Source organism: Xiphophorus couchianus, chromosome 21 (assembly GCF_001444195.1).
Source record: "Xiphophorus couchianus chromosome 21, X_couchianus-1.0, whole genome shotgun sequence".
NCBI lineage: Eukaryota > Metazoa > Chordata > Actinopteri > Cyprinodontiformes > Poeciliidae > Xiphophorus > Xiphophorus couchianus.
The window spans coordinates 41,612-66,315 of record NC_040248.1 but is presented as its reverse complement, the minus strand read 5'-3'; the positions used below and the strand labels follow the sequence as shown (position 1 = coordinate 66,315).

At 36.5% G+C, this 24,704-nt stretch overlaps 1 protein-coding gene and 1 long non-coding RNA gene across 6 annotated transcripts; one reads left to right on the top strand and one right to left on the bottom strand.

The window, feature by feature from the left end:
• Positions 1 to 47: 47 nt before the first annotated feature.
• Positions 48 to 20,671, bottom strand: LOC114137158 (uncharacterized). Its single transcript, XR_003593952.1, has 4 exons — positions 20,535 to 20,671; positions 2,554 to 2,704; positions 989 to 1,083; positions 48 to 877 (listed from the first exon to the last, which is right to left on the bottom strand). It is a non-coding gene; the product is annotated as an uncharacterized LOC114137158 (long non-coding RNA).
• Positions 4,264 to 24,278, top strand: LOC114137156 (myosin-binding protein C, slow-type-like). 5 transcript variants are annotated; one of them, XM_028005735.1, is made up of 15 exons: positions 4,264 to 4,505; positions 9,362 to 9,388; positions 10,957 to 11,028; positions 12,309 to 12,521; positions 13,533 to 13,574; positions 14,013 to 14,054; positions 15,390 to 15,500; positions 16,192 to 16,340; positions 16,421 to 16,538; positions 16,643 to 16,691; positions 17,307 to 17,363; positions 18,608 to 18,616; positions 20,555 to 20,721; positions 20,795 to 20,927; positions 24,139 to 24,278. In XM_028005735.1, exons 1-15 carry the CDS (start codon positions 4,484 to 4,486, stop codon positions 24,149 to 24,151), a joined length of 1,224 nt encoding a protein of 407 aa, XP_027861536.1. In that variant the 5' UTR covers positions 4,264 to 4,483; the 3' UTR covers positions 24,152 to 24,278. The 5 variants fall into 5 exon arrangements, with proteins under 5 accessions (XP_027861536.1, XP_027861539.1, XP_027861537.1 ...); XM_028005738.1 differs by lacking the exon at positions 12,309 to 12,521; XM_028005736.1 differs by lacking the exon at positions 18,608 to 18,616.
• The last annotated feature ends 426 nt before the right edge of the window (positions 24,279 to 24,704 follow it).

Below are 24,704 nucleotides of genomic sequence, written 5' to 3'. Positions count from 1 at the left end.
ATTAAATCAGTCTTAAGATGGCTGTATACTAGACTTTAATAGGAAATTTAGTGGAAGGAAAAAGTGTAGGTTGGTGCAGGTTGAATGTCTGATTTTATCTCAGGAAAAAAAAAGGCCTGAAATGTTGTTCAGATGTTCAAAATCTATGCAAGCTGCACTTTTTGAACTAAATTAGTGAATTAAATTAGTTTTTTGTTGACATTTTAATTTTCTGACTCCATCAAAGGACATCAAACCTGTATTTCAGACCTTCCTAAACCATGATGCCCGAGCCGTCTTTGGCCAAAACACAACAGCGACATTGTCTGAGTGTGGGTCAGTGCCAAACTTTGTTTCAGCGAGACAATCACCCAAACACCCAGCCGCTGCAGCAGGGAGGGGTGAGTTCTCCTTTTTTCTGGTCATTAGACATTGTTATTGTCACAGTTGGAATTAGCCTGGGGGAAATAATACCAAGAGAGCAAATAAGAGACCTGCCCTTTACTGTAAAACACAATGGAGCTGTGCTTGGCTTAGCGCACTAGCTTATTTAACATATCTATCAGATAACCGCAGTGTTTACAAGTCCTGGCCTCTGACATACAGATCTATGATCTCTTAAGAGATTTTCTGGGAATGGATGTAGTTGAGGGAATGATTAACTGTAACCAGCATTAACTGCTGTGAATTTTCTATTTTACCTCTCCCTTTTAAATTCCCTTTCATCACGTGTGCCGCTCACAGTTTGCTCAACACCTGCAGGTAGAAGGCTGCGGCTCTTCCACTTCCTGTTTGAGATGCTGCAGGACCCGAGCATGGCCCACTGCCTGTCCTGGGCGCCGGCGCCGGCCGGCGTGTTCAGCTTCTCCTCCAGGAACAAGGACCAGGTGGCGGTGCTCTGGGGCCAGAGGAAAGGTAACAAGAGGCCCATGACGTACCAGAAGATGTCCCGCGCTCTGAGGAACTACGCACGGTCGGGTCACATCTTCAAGGTGAAGAAAAAACTCACCTACCAGTTCAGCCGGGACACGCTAATATCGCTGCAGAAGGGTCACGGAGGAGATCCGTAGATCTATACTGTACTCTCCCTCTTTTCACATTTTACTGCGGTGTAAATACAGAACTAAATAAAAACTTGCTGTTACGTTAAATTTGTAGTTTAAGTACACTTTGCTGTAATTCCTCTCAAAAAACATGTGATGCACAAAACCAACATGGGTGTAATTGAACGGTTCTTTTTCTAGAAATTACTTGAATAAGTTTAAATGTGTTGTGTATTTTCAAAATTATACACAGGCTGAGACATTTACATACACAATGCAACAGCACAATCTTAGTTTGTATTGCAAATATTTTATTACACTTGGAATAACATAAAACTAACTCACAAATAACTTTTCAGCAAGATATGCGAGCTTGTTTTAAGTAGATAATTTCTTAATATTGATGAAAATTATTATAACGTCTTATTTTAAGTTAAATATTTTGTTAGTGGAACTTGTACTTTTTCATGAATGTTAAAGAATTACTGACTTAAAAGAAGCTCTTTTATCTTTTTGAAAAGTTACATATAAGTTAATTTTGTCTTATTTTAAGTGCACTATTTTAATCTGCACTAGAGTAAAAATACATTATGATGAAATTACTGAAGTGCACTGCAAAAACACAAAATCTTACGAAGTACCTTTGGTCAACTATTTTAGTTCACTTGAAATAAGACAAAACTAACTTACAAGTAACTTTTCAGCAAAAAATATTAACTTCTTTTAAGTAAATAATTTCTTAATCTTAAAGTGCTAATTCCACAGTCAAATTATTTCACTTATAATAAGACATTTTTTATGTTATAAGTGAAATAATCTGCCAATGGTACCTTTTCAACAGTATTAAGGAATTATTGACTTAAAACAGGCTCCTATATCTTGCACTGAAAATTAGACTAAATATATTTGGTAAGATTTTGTGTTTTTACAGTGCACCCACACTAACATAAAGTTGGGTGAAGTTAGGAACCCCAGCTTCTTTAAATTACATTTTTGCTCGAGACATTATCATTTTAAGAATACTAATAAATGTTTCTAGAGGTCATCAAAGGTCAACCAGCGAATTTAGATTTACAAAATAAAACAAACAATCAACTGTGTTGCACTGCAAAACCTCAAAATACTACCAAGTATTTTTGGTTTAGTTTCTAGTATAAATAACGTAGTACACTCAAAATAAGACAAAATTAATGCAGAAGTAACTTTTCAGCAAGAAATGGGAGATTGATTCAAGTCAATAATTTCTTAAAATTGATGAAAAAGTACTTGTACAGATTATTTTTCTTAAAATAAAGAAAAAATGTTTTGTTTGCAATCACAATCCTGTTAATGCCGCCTGGTAGCATTAAAAATGTCTCCCTCAATCTGATTGAATGATGTCCTCTGATTATTGTGTTTGCATAGAAAGTCTCTGAGGTTTGAGTCTCAACCATAAACAGTGTCATAGAATCCGAATCTGTTATTATTTTTTAAACTAGGTAGTTGGTGTTTGCTCTCAGCTGGATGAAATATGGAGGAAGTCGACATGTACCTTATAAACCAGAGGGTGTCAGTGTAGCCCTTCTCAAAGCTGCTCCTTCGTGTTTCGGTTTCTTCTTATGTTGCAAGAATTACCAACTGGACAGCCAGCATCAGGCCCACTTCCCCATATCCACCATTTACTGAAACGCAAATGTGGAAGTCTGAAAAAAATGAAATTACAAAAGTTTTCCCAACATTTTCTCACATTATAACCACAAACTTTTATGTAATTGCATGTGATATACATAGTTACTAAATAATAATTGTAAAGTGGAAGGAAGAGATACAATGTTTACAAAGTAAAATCTGAATAGTGTGGCCTGCATTTGAATCTAATACCCTGAATAAGACCCAGTAAAACCAGAAAAAAGCTAACATTTAGAGGCTGCAAAAATCTAGAGACTGGGGCAGTTGTTCAACTTCTATCAGGATAACAAACATAAAAATGCAGAACTAAATAAAATCGAAGATTTGTTTACAGCAGACTGGGTTTGAATTGAAAGAAATGGGGAAAACTCAATCTATTGATGTTTAAATTTACCAAATATAACAAGACTTGAAGCTGTATTTGCAGCAAAGTGCAGTTCTGCAAAGAATTGACCCAGGTGAGACTGAATAAAAATACAAAGCAACAAATTTAATCAAAAGCAACTTTGTTGGAGTTAGAATCCCTCCAGAAGTTTGAGCATTCATGTTGAACTGTAGAGTTCTGGGCTTATTGTCGGTCGTATTTCCTGCAGCTTTGGCATTTAATCTCTCTTTAACCCCATCAAAGCTCAGACCTGACATATCATTTACGTTTGATGAGCCAAACGGTTCAACCAGGACTATTATAATTCACAATATTCTCCACATGCAAGTGTCAAATGTCAAGGTTTATGATGGCTTTCTAAGTATAGAGCATTTTGCCTCCCTCCAGGCATCTCCCCTGTATTTATTCTCTGGGTTGGTAAGCCTGCTGTTCTTGGCAAGCATTCCACCTGGATTAAATTGATATCAGGAATCTGCACCAGCTCCCTGCTTGTCATGTTTAACTTTTCTTACAATATAAATCAACAGATTCCCTGAATGTGCTGCACTTTGAGAATAACATGACGTCAGCCTGAGACCCGTGACAATGACGACACCTTTTCCTTTTATATCCCACCGTCCTGCTATTGTTCATCTCCCAAGGGAATAACCCCAAAATAAGCAGGAGGAGCTCAACGAAACTAAAATACAGTATACAATAACATCAGCAAATACTTATCTCAGAAATTCAAGGGACAGAGATAATTTCACATTCTGGACAAATGGAGGCTGAAAATAGTTTGATTTCAGTCAATCTTCCTAAACAGAGCTTGAAAATCTTTAAATAAGTTTACTAACTAGATGTAAACAGTCATCTTCAATACTTTGCTGTTTAAATTGATTGTGTCATTTACACTAATGGATTTAACATGACAGTTGTTTAAGGTTTTAGATTCCTGAAATAATGGCCAAAGTCGCTTTTTTTTGTTGCCAAAAGTGATTATGGCAAAAAAAAAAAAAACAAGATGTTTTAGGCACAAACAATCACTATTATTATTTTAGGAAGGTGAAGGTATGATATTTATGAGCCAAGGACATACAAATCTAGTAATTTTTGGATTATTTTACACACTAACTGAGCTATAATTGCAGCACAGAGCTCCACAAACGGAGAGGAGGAGCATTCCTCTTCTCAATATAAACCCTAAAAGCCGGGCCCCCCCCTGGATCTGCCACTGGTCCTCCAGTCTCCCCCCTACTAAGACTCATCCTCATCAGCTGCAGTTTAAGAGGATCATCGTTTCTTTTAAACTCTCATCATCAACACCATTTTGTTTACCTGGACTAAGGCGAGTCCAAAGACTTAAAGTCACACTCACTGACTGCATCTACCTGCAGAAATCTAAAGTTTTCTTGCAAGCCGGCTCAAGATGCCAGAGCCAACAAAGAAAGGTAGGAGTCCTGATTATGAACTGCCTTCATGCATTTAAAAAAATCCAAACAACACCTGCTGCTCTGCTGGTTTTAACCAAATTCTGGGTGAAAAAGTAACGTCTTTAATAGAGTACAGACCTGGGATGCAAACAGAGAATTTATTTCTATTAATACGTCTTTGAGGGAGCAGAGATAGTTGCTTCTCACTGCAGGGGATCCATCATTTTGCGGCTTGCTTGCCAGCTCGTACACAGGAATCCTCAAAGTGACTTTGACAGTGGTATTGTATTACTGATGTATGCGTGTCTCTGCCATCTTTGGTGCAAGAATTGACCCGAGGTGTGTGGATGGGTAGTGTTGTTGCACCCTGACTGGAGAAAGATTCGATGATGGAGAGCAGCGCAGGAATCTGGTGAAGCAAATGTCTCGGGAAGGATGATGCAATTTGAATTTAGAGAAGCCATACAAGGGATAGATCCTCTAAATGCCTTCCTGATGACTTGTGTAGCCAAGCAGGAACGGCCTATTTTGTCCATCGAGACCTTCCCCCTCCACATCCAAATTCAACCAACCACAGCATCACAACCCACCTTTTGTCCCGCCCAGCAAACCCGTTTTCATCTGTACCTTCATGTCCATCAGCACACTGCTCGTGTCTGTCATCATAGGCAAACTCCTCGTTAGCAAAGCTGTCTCCAGGTCTATGGCCACTCAAATACATACAGAATAACTTGAATGTGTTGTTTAGTGTTTGGCCAAAAGATGCAAGTTTTAATGGCTATTTAAGATTGACTGGTGTTTTCTGTATTTAGAGTTTTTGCCCATAGTATCTGTCCAGATTTAGCCAAAACAGACATTGAAAGTAAGACTTGGTTTAATAATTTGACCACAGTGAGACATCACTAAAGGTGAGAAACGGGGAACGATTCTAACACATTTCCATTACCACTTAACTGGCATCTCAAAAGGATAAATCACAATTTTCATTAAGATTTTCTTGTTCTACTAAAGAACTTTAGGAGCTTTTCTTCAGCAAAACTACAGATCCAACTTTAAACAGTTTAAAATATCTGGTTCTTGGAGATGAACTCGTTACAACAGGTTGACTTTCCTCCAGGTTTTAGTCAATAGTTGCGACCCATTGACCGTATAATTGCTCAATTTGACATTTCGAAAATAAATTTGCTTAATGGAAACACAGCAATTGCAAAATGTTTTTTTTTTAACATTAACAGAGTATTGACCAAGTTTTGTCCACATTTGTAATGGAAACACAGCTTATGGCAGCTATAAATCTTTGCCAGATGCAAATCATTTTACCTCAAACTGGAAGCTCCCACCTAAATCTGGCCATCAATGAACATATTTTTGGCTATTGTGGTAGAATCAGTCCTGATCTCTATTTAGCAAAGAAAAACATGGTGAAACGAGACTTTAACCAATAGATCCAGTCCAAATTCATCCGGAACAAGTTTTGAGAAGTAAGATCCCAATAAGTTTCATGGTAATTCTAAAGAATCGTCTGTACCTTAAAGTTGTTTGGAGAAATCTACAAGAATTAGGGCCATACTTAAAAAAAATAAAGTTAGAAAATAACAAGGATAAAGTCATGTTAATGTAACATGAGATCACAGTTTATTTTAAACTCTCATAATAATACGAGTTCATTCTTGTATTATTTAAATTTTATTCTCGTATTATTATGACTTTATTCTCATAATATTATGTTTTTTACTTCTTAGTTTGGTTCTAATACTCAGTCGCAGAAATCTGTGTTTTTATCTGACACTTTTCTTCCAATGAATGCTCTTTGGTGTCCATCTGCAGCAATCAACATTACACTAAGCCATGACAAAGTAAAGCCCAAATATCTGTAACAAATTCTCCCCAAAAATAGCTACCAAACCAGCAGATAAATGAGTGGAAAACTATTGTTCTTTAAATGAATCTGAACAGCTGACAAATGGGGGGGGGGAGGTGGCAGCGCTGTTGTTTTAGACACCCAAGTCAACATTAGAAATGGTCGTCTGGGGGTCTCTTGGGAAACAGATTCTTGTCCCTGGAATAGTTCAGAATGAACGCACTTTTAATCCCCACGCCTTGTTCGGTGCCATCTCTAACTATCGCCGCCCAACCTCTCCCCCTACTCCTTTCCTGCCACGCACCAACACAGACGTCTCGCTGCCACTTTCTGCTAAAGATGGATCACTTAGAGGTCAAGCACTTCCCTATTAAACTTGCCCACATGGCCCTTTGGGGCTGTCCGCACTGTTTACAACTTCTTAGTATCAATGGTGGCTTAGTACAATGTCTTCACCTTGTGATATTTATTATATCCAATCCATCAGTCTCTCCTGACTCTGCCTTCTGGCCATGTTGCTTTGTGTTACAGGATATCACATCATTAATCAAACCTGTGGTAAAAAGGGGAAGGGCTGTCAGCAGTTAATTATCACTTAAAGGCATTTCTCATCTACTTTAGCCAAAGACAAAAGGAGTCACAGATAGGAAAAGACAATGTTAGGAACAAACAGTCTTGCTATCAGATTGTCTTTGCCAACAACATAAAGGTTTATTTAAAGAAAATATGAAGCTGGTGGCAATTTGGCTCTCATTTGAGCCTATATGAGCCCTTCTGTCTGCAGGCCAGCACAGACAACAGCTGCACATACCTGCAGCCATGTCAGCTGCACTGGGAGCCCTCCGGGGTAAAACAAAACCTTTCTCCACACTCATTTTCTCAGCGGTGATGAGACCAAGAGGCTGAGGTTCAGTCTTGGGTGGATGATGTGACCCTGCAGGATTGCGGTCGAGTGGCCAGCATCGCATTGTTATGAAGTGAGACTGGCGAGTGGTTCATTTTGAGATTGAGAAGGAAGCCTAATGGACCCTTTAAGAAGAGAGTTAACAATCAGACTTGTATTGATGCCATTCTACATAAGATACCAACAAAAGAAAAGTTGTAGCTCAGTCAGTGCTTATCCTTGCATTTTATTTTAAAATATTCATTTTCAACCTCAAATGAACACACTTTTCTGAAAGTATCAGTATGCAAAAATATTGTGCTTCAATTAATGAGTTGGAGATTGAACTTCACTCTCCCATATGGCCGCATCTCTCCATCAAAAAATGTTTTTCGTTTTTCCTCTGAGCCTGTCCCTATCCTGTTTCCAATGCTTTTATGCTGAGCTCAGTGTTAGTTTTAGTTTATTTCCATTCACAGGTCATTCTCAGATTACATTTGTTAATGTACAGTTGAAACCAGAAGTTTACATACATCAAATAAAAAGACACACAGCGTTTCCCCCCTACTGTCTGAAGTTAAGTGAGACCAAATGTCTCTTGGTCTAAGCTAATGATTAACACATATTGGGTCAACTTGAACTTGGATTTCCACCATCATGAAATGACTAATATAGAAAATTCAATCATTTAGGCAGATTGTAGGGAGTGGATGTGCAACAGTTTCAGTGGGGGTGTTGGTGTTGTGTTAATACTGGTGATCAAGCAGCAGTGTGTCAGTACTAAGTATCTTGTTCCTGAGTGATGTTAGGAGCAGGAGACAGAGCGATATCATCTTCAGTAATATGGGTGTTGCTCTGATTGGTTAAGAAAGAACTGGGCCAAAAAGCAAAGTCTGAATTTACTGGCCTGTCTACATTCTGACTCTCACCTTTGACTATGAAATAAGTCAAAGGTGAGAGTCAAAAGAATAAAATCCCAGACAAAAGCAGCTGCAATAAGCTTCTATTGGCTCAGCTTTAGAGGTTTTTCAAACATATCTAAAAGGTGAAAACTGAGTGTTGAGACAGATCCAGATTATTTAGCTTGGAAAAGAAAAATCTTTGAAATTAGGACATTCTTACATTTTCTCTGATTATTTTAAATACCTACAAAAGCAAAGTATTTCAAGTTGCTTTCCTAACTGATCTGATTCCATTTTTAATTTTCTACCAGAAAAAGCATAGGCTGTGGTAACTGGAAAAAAGCAAATACAGTTTGTGTTTCACTGAAAATGTTGCATTATATGAAGCAATTGTTGAAGCACCTTTAGGATAACTCCATAGTCTATTTGAGGAGGTACATTTTTACTATGCCAAGTGTTAGCTAAAGCACCTATGCATGAAAAGTCTGAAAATATGTTGGCAACAAATCGCCCTGCATCATAAACAGAATTTCACCCAAAAATTGTACTCAAGAGTTGCACTACTTCAACAATAAAATGTAAAAAGTAGCCAAATTAAGAGTAAAAAACGATTGATATTTTAAAATTACATCAGGCAGACAAGATATACTGTATATATAGATGGAAATTTTGGAATTTTAAAGAACAGAATGAAAATATTTCATAGGACATAATAACAAAACCAGGAAAATAAACATTTTTTCCAAATCAAGTTCTTTCAATACAAAACTTATGAAACTAACAAAAACTGCAGGTGTGTGAATTTTTGGTTAAAACATGTTTGTTCTTTATTTAATGAAGTTACTCACAGTGGGTAGAGCGTCCAGAAATTTTACTAAAGTAAGAGTAGCGATACTTCAAAATGAAATTATGCAAGTAAAAAGCACGGCGTAGTAAAAATGACCTAAAAGTAATCTTTTTCCAACGCCTTACTCAAGTAGATTTACTAAGTAAATGTAAAGTTTTAAAGTAAAATTTGTAAAGTTTTTTAATTAGTTCAGGTAATGCAGAATCAACTGTGAGTGTGTGCCATAATCCAGCACAAAGACAACAAAGCTGATGGTGAGCATGTATCAAAGTGGGGGTCAAAGTGTTCAAACAGAAGAAAACAAAAAGGTGATAATTGCATTAAAGACATTACACAAGATGTCTTACTATCTTGTCTGTTGCTTTGTTTGTCTTTCTGCAGACGAGACGCCAAATGGCCAGTCAGAAGGTGAGTGCATGTCTTATCTCACGGTCACCTCACAGACTAGCAAGCAGATTAGAGCTCCAAAAGATGGCAAATCTTCCACAGTTTGGTTCAAAAATTAATAACTACCAAATGAAAAGCAGGAATATCAAAATCAATACATTTATAGAAACTCTCTGTTAAAATTTGCACATCAAACAAGCCAGCACAGATCTGCATGAGTGCAGGACAAAAAGAAATGCATCTTGACGATAAAAAGTGGTGTAAAAGTGGCAACACAGACACATGCGAGTGTAAATGTGGAGCCAATAGACAGCAGTATGGATGTGTTGCTGCTCTCCGGACTTATCTGTGGCGAGGCTGTCAACATCTCATGCATTCCTCTTCCACACCAGCTGATCCCCCTTTGTTGTTTCAGCTGACGGCCCTGCCATCCCATGTGAGCAAGTTGCTGGCATCTAACAAGCTTTTAGTGGGGACTGGGGGTTTGACCTTGGAGCCGGAGCATCTTGGGGCTCCAACATGGTCGAGGGGGGAAGAGCTCATCTCTTTAACTAAAAATAATCCAGGGAACCGTTCAGATAAATAATTCTGTCCACTAGCTCATAGCTCAACACTATAAAAAAGCTGATGTGTTTATAGATGCAGAGCGCTAATAGTTAGCCCTGTCACGATAAATTTTGCTGGACGATAAAATGTCCCAGAAGTTATTGCGATAAATGATAGTATTGTTATTTTGAAACCATATTAATGTAATGGAATAATAATGCAAAAACATATTAAAGAGCAACAAACTTTAAACTCAAACAAATATTTAACACTGGAACTGGAAGACATTTTAAACATCTAAAATAAACAAACAAAAACAAATAAATTAATTTGTAAATAAAATTGCCCGTCACAAAATGGGCTAGTTGAGGTTACAGCACCAGACTGAAAATGAAGAGACAAAAGATAAATCATGCAAATTTAAGTTATTGAGCTAATTTTAATTTATGTGATTAATTGACTTATTGCTTTTTTTGACAGACCTACTAATAAATCTTGATATTTTTCACATTTTGTTATATTACAACCTCAAGCTGCAATATATTTTATTTAGATTGTATGACCAACTCAAAGAAGTGAAAAATTGTGAAGTGGAAGAAAACGTTTTACAGAATAATAATAATTTAAAAAATCTATGTAGCATAGTTCCAAGCTATAATAACAGCTACTTTGGGAGTGCTATACACAAATGCAAATTTTAAAATAATTCTTATGAAACTTATGATTGAAATATATTGTTTAAGAAATAAAAATTTAACCACTTTATGAGGTTCTTACCTTCACAAACTTTATTTTAAAAATGCCTTCCTCCAAACTGTTTGGTCACATGATGGGAGGGGTTTTACCGTTTCCTAGCAACAAGGGGTTGTTCATGCATTTAAACTGAGAACTCTAAAGAGTAAAATTTGTTGAGGTGAAGGGTGTGTGGCTTTATTCAGGTAGGTGGGTAACCTGCGTGAGTGTGTGAATGAGTGCAGATGTTGAAGCTTTGTGCTCATTTAAAGCAGTTGCTCCATCCACCAATATATTTGTCACATGCTCAGAAAGTGTTGCCCCAGACAGTAATGGTGCCCCAACCCTGCCTGAGATTTCCCTGGAGGTTTCTCCCCCACCAGGTGGGTAATGTTGCCACCTCACTGTTTATGTCACGCCCCTACACTGTGGCACCTCTTGCACATCCCACTTACTTCACGTTTTTGTGTTGTGTGCCATCACCGTTTTTTGTTCTTAATTCACTTAAGGAGGCCTGAAGATACACTTTTCTTGCACTGTATGTTCGCACAGAAACTTGGTTTAGGTAGCTTAGATCAATAAAATCTAGGTGCATGTGCTCCTCTAACTGGAATATGATGCTGTTACTAACTCAAGCTGTGACTGTGTCTTTGTTGGTGACATTATATGTCAGGTAGAGTCATCAAACAGGAGGCATGAAAAAGGGATTTGACTCTGGTAAATGTCTAACTGTTCAAATTAATTTTACAAGTAATCAGATCATACATGAAACAAATCCCTGCCCCCTTGATCACTCTACAGTATAGATATGCAAAGACCAGATGGATAATACTTTGAATTTGGAGATTCCTACAATAGTCAGATTTTATTGGCAAATATTAAAATGCTAAAACTGCTAAAGATGATCTAATATGCTTCCTTGAACAGGTTAGGATAGGTCTATGGGCAATACAAAACATGTTTATTAATTCTTTTGCACAAAATCATTCAGACAATGAGATTTTAGTCTGATCAGTTCTTCCTATTTTGAGCTCCTTTTAGAATGATCTGGTTTAGGGCGTCTTGTCACTTTAAATCCAAATATACTGCTGCTGGTCACACTCCCCAAACTCAATGTTTACACTCACAAGTGAAAATAGCAGCAAACAGATGTGCAATTAAACAACTGTACATGTTTGAAAAGCAGAAGTGGAGCACAACCAACAAGAATGCAGCAAGTGGATTCTCCATGGAAAGTTGACAAAAAACCACTTGTCTTTTCCAGCAGTCATTGTGCAGTGCATACTGCTGACCAAATGTGGCAGAGCTCAGCTGGGATTCGATAGGTTGCTAGGTGAGGGGCAGTGCCTGCTGATTTGTGAAGTTACATTTTGAAGGTTTTCCAGACACCAAAAAAACCTTAACTTATTTTCAAAATATTGCTGGGTACATTTTAAGCTGTTTCTAGAAGAAGTGGAGACCAAAATGGAAGTAGAGAAACATCCAAAATGTTAATTTTGCCGAACAGGTGCCCTTTTAAGGTCAAACAGCAAAGGAGAGGTTTAGTCCGTCTGGTCTTCAGCTGTTTATACCAACTTTGCCTGAACAAGTGCCGCCTTGTCAGGCAGCCAGTGTTTGTGCTCTGTGCTTGCTGCTCCAGCCTGGCGCTTTGTCTGCTGTACAGAGTCGGTAGCAGAGGGAAAAGAGCCAGTAGAGACTGATGGGAAGAAACCAGAGCCCACTGGTCCTGAGCCATTACAGGCTGTGGTGGCTCAGGAGCAGAACACCATCGAGAACGGTTCAAACCAACAGGAGCCTAGTAGGGTTGGGGTGAATGAGCAAGCAGAGTCCTCTAGCCCGGCTGTAAAGGAGGGCACTTGCTCTCCCCCTCCGGCTGGTAAGTATGCTGCTTTAATAAACATGACTCTTTCCCATGTCTCTATCTCAGTGGAAGTGCATGAGTTCTACAGAGCAAAAGCTACTAAAATTGGATGTGAACCTTAAAAATGCAAACACCAATAACCAAGCAGCTGAGCTTTTTTTAAAAGACTTTTTATAACCCTTTATTTTCACTTGGGTTAGAGGTCTTTTAGGTCTAACAATATAAACAGATACAATTTGTGTGAAAGGTAAGTAATCAAAAAGGAACCTCCTCATTCTGCTTAAGAAAAACAAAAACATTACAGGCAGAGATAAAAACTAAATAAAGACACAAGTAAAAACATGGATTTAACTTATTATGCTTGTTTCCCATATTTTAAATAAATAGACAAAATGTGATGAGTGCCTTTAAATACTAAAATAATTATGTTTCTCTTTTTGAAAGCTGGGGGAAAAGTTCAAATTATCTTGGCTTACTTTGCATTGAGAATATGTTTTCTCAATTTGGCATTTTAAAAACAGACTGAACTCAACAAATAGCTGTGTACATTAGCATTATCCTGCTACTTCATGATGTGGTGCGTTATAGTCTATTTTGAGTGATGTACTATAAAACGTATGTGTTTTGTTACATCTTGTGAGAAATTTTGCCTGGACTTTGAAAAGAATGAAAAATGAATATTGAGAAAGGAGAAAATGAATGAATAAAATGAATGAATAAAAACAGAGAATGATTATTGAACATGCTACCAAGAACTCATTAAACCCACTGACAAATACAAAATTCAAGCTTCTCTTAAATATAAAGCTTATTTAAGAGATTTAGTAAAAATCACTTGATGAATTAAACAAACTTGGAGTAATGTAACACTGCCTCAAACCCAATGCAGTTTTACAAAATTGCTACAAAATAAATGATTCTGATTAAAAATTTCCTTACATATACACCATTTGCACTAAAAAGGATGGGCAAAAGCGTTTAATCTTTAGAGTACCTTCGATAGTAACTGTGTTTTTTTCCCCACAGAGGATGGCAATACAGTGAAGAAACTCTCAATTGACCTGCCTAGTAAGATCCTTTGGTTAAAACCCAGCATCGTTTCAGTCCCTCCTACCAAACTAGTGTACTCTAATTAAACATGACTAAACGTAGGAAACATGGTAGAGACGTTTGATTTGGGAGATTTTGTGTTTTTTAAAAACTATGCAAATGTCCTCTTGCTAACAAATTAATACAAACTAAAGTGTCCTTCAAAATGTTAATAAACAAATGACCATTTGTGCATTCAAATCCTAAACAGATTAAATTTTAATAGGAAAATTCTGACTGATATGACATAAACTATCTAGAATCCTGGTAATAATATTTATTTTCTTACTTTAGGAATCTTTTCATCCCCGTGTGCACGTCTAACTGCTTGTAGCTCTCAGATGTCATGACTGCTTGCTTCAGAGACTTTACAGAACTATTTCTTACGATATATTGTAAATTTCTCTTTTTGTTTAGATGATAGTGCCCCTGTGGCAACCACGGGCAGAAAAGACTCAGGTAACACGTACTTCCAAGTAGTTACAAGTATAAGGAAACAAGAGAAATCTGTTTGCTTTGTACGAGAAGTAGAAACAGCTGTCCCTCCCACAGCCCTTTCAGATAAAACAAGAATGTTAAAAACATTTTTGGCAATGCATAATACAGTTAGTACTTTCCTCAAATCTGCAGAATACATTCTACAAATCACACTGTAATTTCTGAGAACTTACAGGGTACTTTCCTGGATTTTTTGGGGTACTTGCAGGGTACTTTCTGGAACTCATAGTGCAACTTTAGGGAGTTGTAACTAGTAGCGTTCTTGAACTTGCAGGTTACAACTGACAATAGCGCAACTAAAAAGTTAACCTGTATGTTTCAGGTTTTTGCTGTAATACAAATCGCTACAGGAGATCTTTCCTGCCAACAATCATCACTCATCTACAATAACGCTTTCAAGAATTTGAATTAATATGAGTTACAGACATGTTTAATTTCCCTTTGAGATCAATAAAGTATTTTTGAATTTGAATCAGTAGAGTTTAGTCCTAAAAGTACTCAGGTAAGCAACCTGTAATTTTTGGAAAGTAACCAATAAGATAATGAAGGTACCTGGTTACAAAACACCTTAAAACATAGCATAGTCTTTAAAAATACCCTTTAGAAAGTACTTTCAAGTCAATCAGATTCTTGAAAATACCCTGTAATTACCTAGATATCTCATAATGCAGTAATGAAGTTCCACAAAGTACCATGTAAGTTGTGGAAAAAAGTAGTCAGTAGATTCTAGTAAGTAACATCCAAGTTTCAGGTGAGCAACTTGTAGAAGTACTTTGCAAATTTGAAAAAGTACTGCCTGTATTATTATTAATCACAAATGGCGGCGCTTCTCATCGCTGTATTAGCCGTTAAGAAATAAGCTAATCAGTATTAGGGTAGTTGAAATAGGTTAAAATATTAAGATAGAGTACACTAACAAAGTTCAATAAATATACATTTGATAAAAGCAAAGCTTGTCATTATGCTAACATTGTGATTTTAGAATATCTATAACTCCATCAAATAAAATAATTATGAACTTATTCTCATATCACATCACATGTTGCTGCTTACGTCCATTTTAATGCTTTTCATGTTGCAAAAAGCTAAAATTTTTGCTGCTGTCTGAGGTGTGAATGTTGAAAGTACGGGAAATTGTCTTGACTGTTGTGTTTTAGTTGTTTCTTTTATACTTGTAAAACTTTGTTCATAAAAAGCTTTCACAAACAACAGGTGGGTATTGAGATTTCTGACTATTATTCTTATGAAGGAACAGAAGAGTTCTGAGTAATGAATTTGTTTTTCCTTATTGGTCAGTGTGGTCTCTGGGAGAGGGTCAGGCCCCAGAGGATGTGGACAAACCAATTGACAATCCACCTTTGTCTACGCTGCTGATCGAGAGGCCACAGAGTGGAACTGTCACTGTGGGTGAGTGTTTAAAAAATACCTGACCTTAATTCTTAACAAGAAATGCACAACATAGGAGATTCATTGGACAGCACCAATGGAGTTCAATAGGCGTGCTGTGGTGGCGCAGGGGGTTAGTGTACAGGCCATTTTAATCGAACTGTAATCGAACATCTGGTTTGTTTTGAACTCGACTGAACCTAAAACTTAAGTCTTTGTTTGATTAAAGTGAACTCTGGAGCAATTCAAATGCATATGTGGATGCAAGTGGACCAGAAACGGCTTCAAAAGCAGGAAGCGGACTGTAGTGCAGGGCGTATACAGCCAAAATAAATGCAGGAGTCTAACGCTGGAGGGAGAAATGGCTGTTGGTCTTTTACCATAGACAAAAGACTAATTCTACAACAGCAGCTACATTGTTTCTATGAAGTTCGATGAATTTATTATTCCTTCAAAACAGCAACAACAAATGATCCAGACCAGGAAGTAGCTTATACACCTCTATGCAGCTTCTGCAGAGAAGCCACTTAAACAGCATCTTGAACTTGGCCTAAATTAAATTAAAAACAGACTAAAAATCAGTAGACAAGGTAAACAAGAAAAGGGTTGGAGATGAAAGCAAATTCCCAGATCGGTATTTAGAGTACAAAACAATGTATCATTCACTCAATCACTCTTTAGAAATAGTTAATTTCCTTTTAATTTGTTTCAGGGAGTGACATCACTTTTGTTGCCAAGGTGGAAGGTAAAGATCTTCTCCGCAAACCAACTGTTAAATGGTTTAAAGGGAAATGGATGGACCTAGCCAGCAAGACAGGGAAACACCTGCAACTCAAAGAGACATTTGAGCGGCAAACCAAGGTAACATACCTATACTCATGCATCCAAGTTCTCTAAAAATAGTGCTGTTTATAAACTCTGGTACATCGCCCTGTTGGCAGATCCACACCTTTGAGATGCACATCATCAAGGCCAAAGACAACTATGCTGGAAACTACAGGTGTGAGGTGAACTACAAGGACAAGTTTGACAGCTGTTCCTTTGATTTGGAAGTTAAAGGTTGGTCACAACAATAAAAAATGTTAAAACTGCTTTGAACTGATTACATAAATTCCTAGTGGAAATGATCATGCAATTATATGCATGTTTCTTCTGTTTTACAGAAGTTGAAAGCTCACAGGCTATTGATATTCGATCAGCATTCAAAAGAAGGTAATGAAAAATAACCCGTGAGACGTCAGAAAGAACCATTATACATATAGCAGCAAATCGTTTTAAGATATTTCATGATTTCATAAAATCTCTAAATTCCTCAGTATGTTGGAATTCAAAAATAAAAAATGGATTTTACATTGTGTAGCAATGGTGAACATTTCTCCATTGAGTAATACAACTAAATACAACTTCTACAAGATATTTGTAATGTAATTAACCTTTCCTCCAGGTAATTACAAGCCAATTACTTGATTGAATGTGTAACTAAAGGCCAACTCTTGCAATGCAGAGCAATGCAAAGCATCCCAGATCCACTGCATTACTACAATGCTGCTATTCAGTAATGTTGCTTCAACATTTCAGAAACATTGTGGCAATTCTGGCTGGGACTGTTCTCGATGAGTGCTACACAAACAACCTTATTTTGAGTTTTTATCCACACAAAGACCAAATAAAGGTTTCTCTGTTAGCACAAATCATGAGTTAACTTGACGCTAACTCACTGATCGTCAGAGCTTTTGCTTTGTGTTGCTCTTATGACATTGTTTTCTAGTGTTGGTAACAACTGCAAGTCTAATTTAATGTTCAATAATTTCTCCTTGTTAACAACAGCAGTGAAGGACAAGAAGATGCAGGAGAGCTTGACTTTAGTGGTCTCCTTAAACATAGGTGAGAAACACATCCTGATCCTCTGTTTGTCCTTTTCACATTTTTTGGATGTGCTTCTTTTTCTTTCATTTCACATCTTTTGTAAATATTGTATGAGGCTTTTGTATAAGCAGGAAGTTAAAATTTTTTAAAACTTAAACTAACCATTACCAGTGTTAGATGAAGAGGTTGAGAATTTCACTATTCTAAATTTAACAGCCCAAAAATTGTTTTTATATCTCTTCTGTCAGGCAATTATATTTAATCAAAATGTGTCAAAATGTAGATAATTGTTTGCTACAGCAATTTGACAGAAGACATTAATAATATTCAATTTTTGTTTTAAAAATGTACACGAACAAAACAAGTTAATTATACTGTAAAGGATGTTTTAAAGGTGCAATGTATAAAAGCTGTCTAAGTATAAAATCTTGGTACAAATAATAATCTATATTTTGACAGTAAAATAAACTAAAAAGCTAAAAAAAAAAGGAGGGAGAAAATCCAACTTGCTAGCATAACACCAAACATGCTGTTCTGGTGCTTCTGCTCTTCCATTACGTGAATTAATTCTGCAACACTCAAAGAATTAAGTGCTTCTCTGTCCATTAGCAATAGAAAACTAGTTCATAGTTTGCTAACCATTTTTAAAAGGCTCCATTATCAATAAAATGTATTTCATCTTACTCAGTTTATTGATGTGCCCACAGAGGATGTAGTTGCTGTTTTGGAAATTGTGCACACGGTCTGAACCTTTAGTAAATTACAAAAACCTTCACTTTGTGAAGAAAATACTTCAGGTCAAAACCAGAAATATTTCCAGTAGAAGACTCTGGTTTAAGTGAACAAAAAGTTCAAAAGCAGTAAATGTCATTTACAAGGTGAAATGTTATCTGGTTACCAGGCTTGCTAAATAACAAAGACTGATTATTTTAAGCTGAACAAGGTTTTGTTTCCTCACATTTTGTACAACTGTCACTATTTGTCTTCATTCGAAATTTAAAACAAACATACACACTGCACCTTTAAATAAAACAAAGATATTCCGATATTAAAACAGTTCTATCATACCATCAAAGTAAGATTTGACTTAAATAGATGTGATGAAGCACAATACTCAACTTACTGTTGCGGCTCACAATAAACTTCATGTTGCATAGTAGAGATACTGTGCAGGATTAAAATTATGAGCATAGTATCACTGTTCATGAGATAAAATACACATTTATTTTGGGCCTGTCTCTTCTTCTCCCCTACATATTCAGAAATCAAAGGTTAGTAAGGTGAAAGATATTGGTAATAAAACAATTAGACCTTACTGCAGGTGAGTACTGTAATCCTGTAGATTCCCCAGCATGACGTGTAGCTCCAGGAATTGGACGAGCAAGAGTGTTGGCCTCTTGTAGCATGGTAACACTTTATTTTGAAAGCAGCATTTCTATCTGCTCACTCAGAAGTCAGTAATAATAGAGATGGGCCTTGCATCAACTAACTAGATGAAGCAAAGAGTGTCATTTTGGATCATTACTGATGTGGGCCATTAAGAAATGATGCTGTAAAATAGTGTTATCACTACACATCTGTTTCAGTTTAGAAATGTAAGGTCATGCCATCATGTTTATTTCAGTTTTCTTTATAACTGACTGCAAATAAACAGATGAGAAAAGCAAGAAATAATAGAATAGTCAATCATGCTTTTTTTCTTCTTAAATTCAACCTTTCCGACATTTGGGGAAATGTCATGGAAAGAAAGGTCTGACTGATGGTTCTTTGTTTGATCTAATGTGTACACTCATCTCCCGTCGTAAGGAAAAACGCAACATTTAACGATGTAAGAGCATTTCTGAAGTGATCACTCAAAATGGATAATAACAAAGGGATGGGCTATTTACAGGAGCAGTTCTTAAATTCCTGCATGCTGCATGTAATTAAACATATTTATCCTCATAGGGTTTAATTCCTCATTTTGCTAAAAATTTCCCATTAAAAATTTCAGTCATCTCTGACGTATCGTGTAATTTTTCCATTATATTTCTTCCACCCATATTTTAAACTACACACCAGAATTCCTGTTTAACATATCTTTAATATTTACCCTCCATCCCTTCGTCCAACAAATGTAATTCTCAAAGTAAAAGATTAGAGTAATTACAAAAAGATTATTTTATTATACTGAGAAACATTGCTTATTGAGCCAGCGATTATCTCATCAGTGTATTGGTGCGCTTGAACTGATAAGATAACAAAGCAATGAAAATATGTTGAACTGAATAAAGGGACAAACAATAATGAAATCAGAATACTTGGATAGATTCTGGATCTTAGAAGAAAATGAACAAAATACCATTCAATTCAGTTAATGTGACACAGCAGCTTTCAGCGAGGATGTCAATAATACTTAACAAAATTAAAGTTTCTTACATCATATACAGTAGGTATTTTTTTGTTGTAGATCTTGCTCATTTCAGCAAGACAATGCCAAATGTTATGCGGTTAAATGGCCTGACTGTGTATATCAGATTACAGCGCAATTATTTGGGATAGGTGATAGTTTTATCTAATTATTTCTCTTTAATCCCCAAAAGACTTACAGCTGTAAAAATAATAAATTCAAGTATATTTTTATTGTTAAAATAAAAATATATTAAATTTAGAGCATCATGAAACCACAGAGTGATATTTTAACAAGAAAATATGCTTGTGTTTTTCAGATTGCTTGCTTGTGCTGCTGGTATTTTGTTTCATGTAACAATGAAATAAAATAGCAAAAAACGGAGAAGGCTCTGAACCTGTGGAGCAGATGATGCATGGGAAATAAATATTTTGTCCCAAAACAGAAAAATTCTAAGTTCTGGTTTACTAAGTAGTCTTCTGAGGGACAGACCCATGAAAAAATCCTCCAAACCCTATTAACTCTCTACGTCCCTAAAACAAAACCTTCCGTTTTTTTGTCCACCTTTTTATCGTTAACTTATGAGATCAGATCCAAAGTCAACACAAAGAGAGCTATGTATTACGCTCATCCCTTTGGGTGACACGTCCTGAGGAACTCGTGAAAAGATTAGTTAAGAAATATAGAAATTAGCAGTAAAATTATTACATTAACTCCTATTACCTTTCTTTAAGGTAAATAGTAGTTCCTCAGGACATGTTGCAAAGCTTAGAGTATGGTGCATGTATTCATATTTTTACCTTGTACATGGCAAAACTAGGGAGCACAAACAGCAAGATGACACCCCAGAGGTGGACGTGTGGGAGATCCTGAAGAACGCCAGGCCAGATCAGTATGAGAAAATCGCCTTCATGTACGGCATCACCGACCTCAGGGGCCTCCTGAAAAGAATGAAAAAGATACCCAAAGAGGAGAAGAAGAGTGCAGGTAGATGGTTTTCTGAATATTTTATACAAATAAATTGAAAATGAATTTCACTGATTACTGCTGTGATTTTTAGCCTTTGCAAAGAAGTTGGATCCAGCATACCAGGTGGATAAAGGTGGAAAGATCCGCTTGGTAGTTGAGCTGGCAGACCCCACAGTGGATCTAAAGTGGTACAAGAATGGACAGGAGATCAGGCCTACTCCAAAGTATGTAACAATGCTATGCTTGTGTTTAACTTCCTTGACATTTTGAGTTCATTACTGCACAAATAAAAGGCATTTTCAATAAAAATTAAAATGCTTTTAATTTGTTGCAATGCATTTTTTAGAAATCAGTTTACTGTATGTTTTCATTTTGTCACCACTATAAAGCACAATGGTTCACATTATTTTATTCCTTAAATTTATTTACAATTATATGGAAAATAAATTGTCCATATAATGAATTCAAATATATGAATTGAAATAATATGTTAATTAAGTAGAGCTTTGTAAATTAATTAGGTATAATTTGGCATATTTCCAACCACTAAATTGCAGCAGTGTTTATAAAATGATCCTTGACAGTGAGGCAAATTTGTGACAATAGTCTAAAAGTAACTTCAGCAGCTGCAAGCTGTCTGCAAATTACTTTTACTGACTTCACATTATACAGTTAGTGAACAGTTTGTCTTGTACTAGTCTTTAATTAACTTCAACCAGGTTCAAGTAGGATTATATTTGTAATTTGTCATCATAAGGAATCTATTGAACCATGTGCAATCAAATGGTATACATGCCCTGTATGATGTCTTTAATTGGCATTAACGTTGTACATGTCCTGCTCTGCACAGGAAAAAGGTGGTATCCCCTTCACAGGTCTTTAACCAAGTCTGGCTTTGGAACAGTTTTATATCATATATTTTCAAACTATGTTACAACTCCCTAAATATCCAAGCCTTTTAACTGGAGTGGTGTAGTCATAAAATAATTGCATTTCAATGTTAACTTTTTGAAAATCAGCAATAAGTAGCGTTTTCTCTTTAAGTGTATGTAATAAGCCATCTTAGTATTTACATAATAAAAAAATATGAAAAATAAACACTTTACTACGTGATAAAGAGGGAGGTGCAGCAAAATGTAGCGCTTTATTCCTCACTTGCAGTTAAGGTATGGACCAATGATTTAATTTGCCAGCTACCGTAGTTTCTTTAGAATATTTAAACGGAGGATTAGGCTGTAAGCATCTTAAACACCAACCTATTTCTAGTGTTGGTAAAAGCAGTAAAAATAAACTTTTTCTAAATGAATAAATAAAAACAATGTCATTTTGGTGGTCTAGTTGCAGAGGAAATACTGTCCCTTGAGCAGTCGCCTCATCAAAAGGCTGTAATAAAAATCAAGTCGCACATTTTTAATGTGATAAGACTCTGAAGTTGGCATCTGATTCGAAGCTTCCGGTTCGGCGTAAAAGCCTCTTGTCCAGCGGCAGAATCAGAAGTTATGAATCGTAAGCTAACTTCAGTTCGTAAGGCCAGAAAAAGCCGTTTGTTAGCATGACCTAGCAAAACTGTAACTGAAGAAACAACACGATGTAATTAAGTAACCTAAAGAGAAGACCTAACAGTGATGTAATTTCAACATTTATTTGTCTACTTACTTTGGATCAGCTGACTGTGGTCGGTTCAGGATGAACACAGAAGGCTCTTAAATTGGATTGATAGGGGTGGGACGTTAACGGCATGTTCAGAAATTGGGACGATCCATGGACCTTACCAAGCTCCGCCCACAACCGACCCACGTGACCGCAAGTCTCACAAACAAAGCCTCGCGGCATGTTGTTTCTATGTAAACATGACTGGATTAGTGCATAATTTCTACCGGATATTCACAATATATCAGCTACTACAATGGACAGAGGAACTAACAAGTTCATGTCACCATCTGGGAGCAGGTTACTGGTTTCTCAGTCACAAGCTGGTTGCAAACCTGAGGCCAGCAGGTGTCAGTCAGTTATGGTAGATCTGAAATTTGGTTTGATGACGTCAATATGAGAAGCAAAGACTGATAGGAGGAACCAAAGAGCTCTGTAAAGGTAAAGGCAAATCTTCTGAAGTTAGAATATTATTAGTTTAATTTCACATAATTACCACGGTAGAAGCCATTTGTTTGTTAAAATTTTATGAAATATATTTGTTCTATTTAATGTTTGTTGTGAATGACGTAAACTCACAAACGAACGAGGTAATTAGTCCAACGTTTAGAAACTACAGCGGCTGTAATGAGCCACAGCAAAGGTAAACAAAGGTAAAATAACCCGAACAGGTGATCAACTCAAAACCACTCCTACCTTTTTACTCTCTCTCTCTCTGTAGTTTAAGCACACCTGTTACCGTAGCAACCGCCTGCGCCCAGCAAGACGAGCAAAGATTACGTTAAAAACATAACATTCAGTCCATTACGATATCAAGTTTCCGGGCTTGATATTTATTTCTCGATTATTAATCAGCGCTTCCCTGAACACAGCAATGGTTGATTGACTAGCTGTACTTGGTGCTAGCGTGGCTAACAGGAGTAACAGTTTAGTCCAAAGCCTTTTCTGCTAAAAATAAAATCTTTAGTGTATGTCAGATACAGACACATTGCATATTGATCTGTTTAGCTAACGTAAGACTGTGTAGCAGACAGGCTTCAAGATGTAGAAGTTGTATCAGTTCTGCCATTATGCTGTACTTAGCTAACGGGAAGCTAAGTGTGTTTGTGAGACGGCCACGCACGTGACCACGTAGAATGGGCATCAGCCAATGAAAAGCGGCCCGTGTGGTAAGGTCCATTTCAAGGGGTGTCTGGACTTCTAAATAAACATTTCCACACTTTTAACTCACTTAGTGGAAATGTATTAATAATAGTAAAATTAAGTTTATAGAAGTCTTGAAGGTATGTTGATTTTACTCATTTTTAGTAATGAGCTTAACCATATAATTTAATGTTCAAATCTGTGGTTAGCTTAAGCTAAATGGTAAATTAGCTTATTATTATTTGATTTCCTTTTGGGATCAATAAAAATATTTTTGAATGTGATTCTAACTTAATGGTGTTGATACCAAATATAAAACAGATAATAAAAAAATACATTAAGTAGATCTAAATTTGATGTAACTACCCAAATATTCTGTCTAAAGCCATTTGACGTTAAAGCCATCTGGGAGGATATTGCTGTTTTCTGGTTGTGATCTCCTCTGCCATTTTCTCCAGGAGAACCCTGTTCTGAAGACTTTTCTATAAAAATCTTCATTTCTATCCTCTTTTTTCTTTGTTTTAATACTATCACCAACCATATTCTCCACCCCTTCATCTGTCTGTCATCCCTTGGTGCTCCCTACCGTCATAATTACTGCTTGTGATCCGGTCCTATTCTGGCTACAACGATGACTTTAAGTCAAAGGAAGTAAGTCTGTATGTCTTGTCAATTCACTTACTTCATGTCATGTTATTTTGGAGTGAGACTGATGCCTCTCTGTGTAGTCTCAGCCCTTTGTCTTGCCAGGAAACATATAAAGTATAAAAGTTTACCCTTCATTTGTCTTTCATTATATAGAAAGATGTTCAGATTAAACAGGGCTCAATTTAATGAAGGCCATGTGTAATTATGTTTTACAATCGTTCCTATTCAGTTGTGTTCAGGTTTGTTTCTCACATTCAATTCAATATCACAAATGAAGAAATGTGAGAAATGCAAGAACAAGGTAGCTTCAAATACAGCCGAAGGATTTCGGCCTGTATGTTGAACAGATGTTGATCCAGGTGACTATATCAGTATTTGGCTTGGAGACGTAAAGCATTATCACATATATATACGGATTTAAAAGTTATTGAAAACAGTAATTTGAAACAGAAATATCCTGGCAGCATATACAGTAGATGAATGCAGAGATTATGGTCAAAGAAAAAATATATATGACCAAATGAAAAGATGATAAAATCAAAGAGAAAAATGCTATGATC

Bases quoted from the DNA above. Each gene is read 5' to 3' on its own strand.
- LOC114137156 (XM_028005735.1), top strand. From the start codon at position 4,484: ATGCCAGAGCCAACAAAGAAAG. The intron at 11,029-12,308 runs GTGGGTAATGTT...TCTGCTGTACAG, and splicing joins GGAGGTTTCTCCCCCACCAG to AGTCGGTAGCAGAGGGAAAA. The intron at 12,522-13,532 runs GTAAGTATGCTG...TTTTCCCCACAG, and splicing joins TTGCTCTCCCCCTCCGGCTG to AGGATGGCAATACAGTGAAG.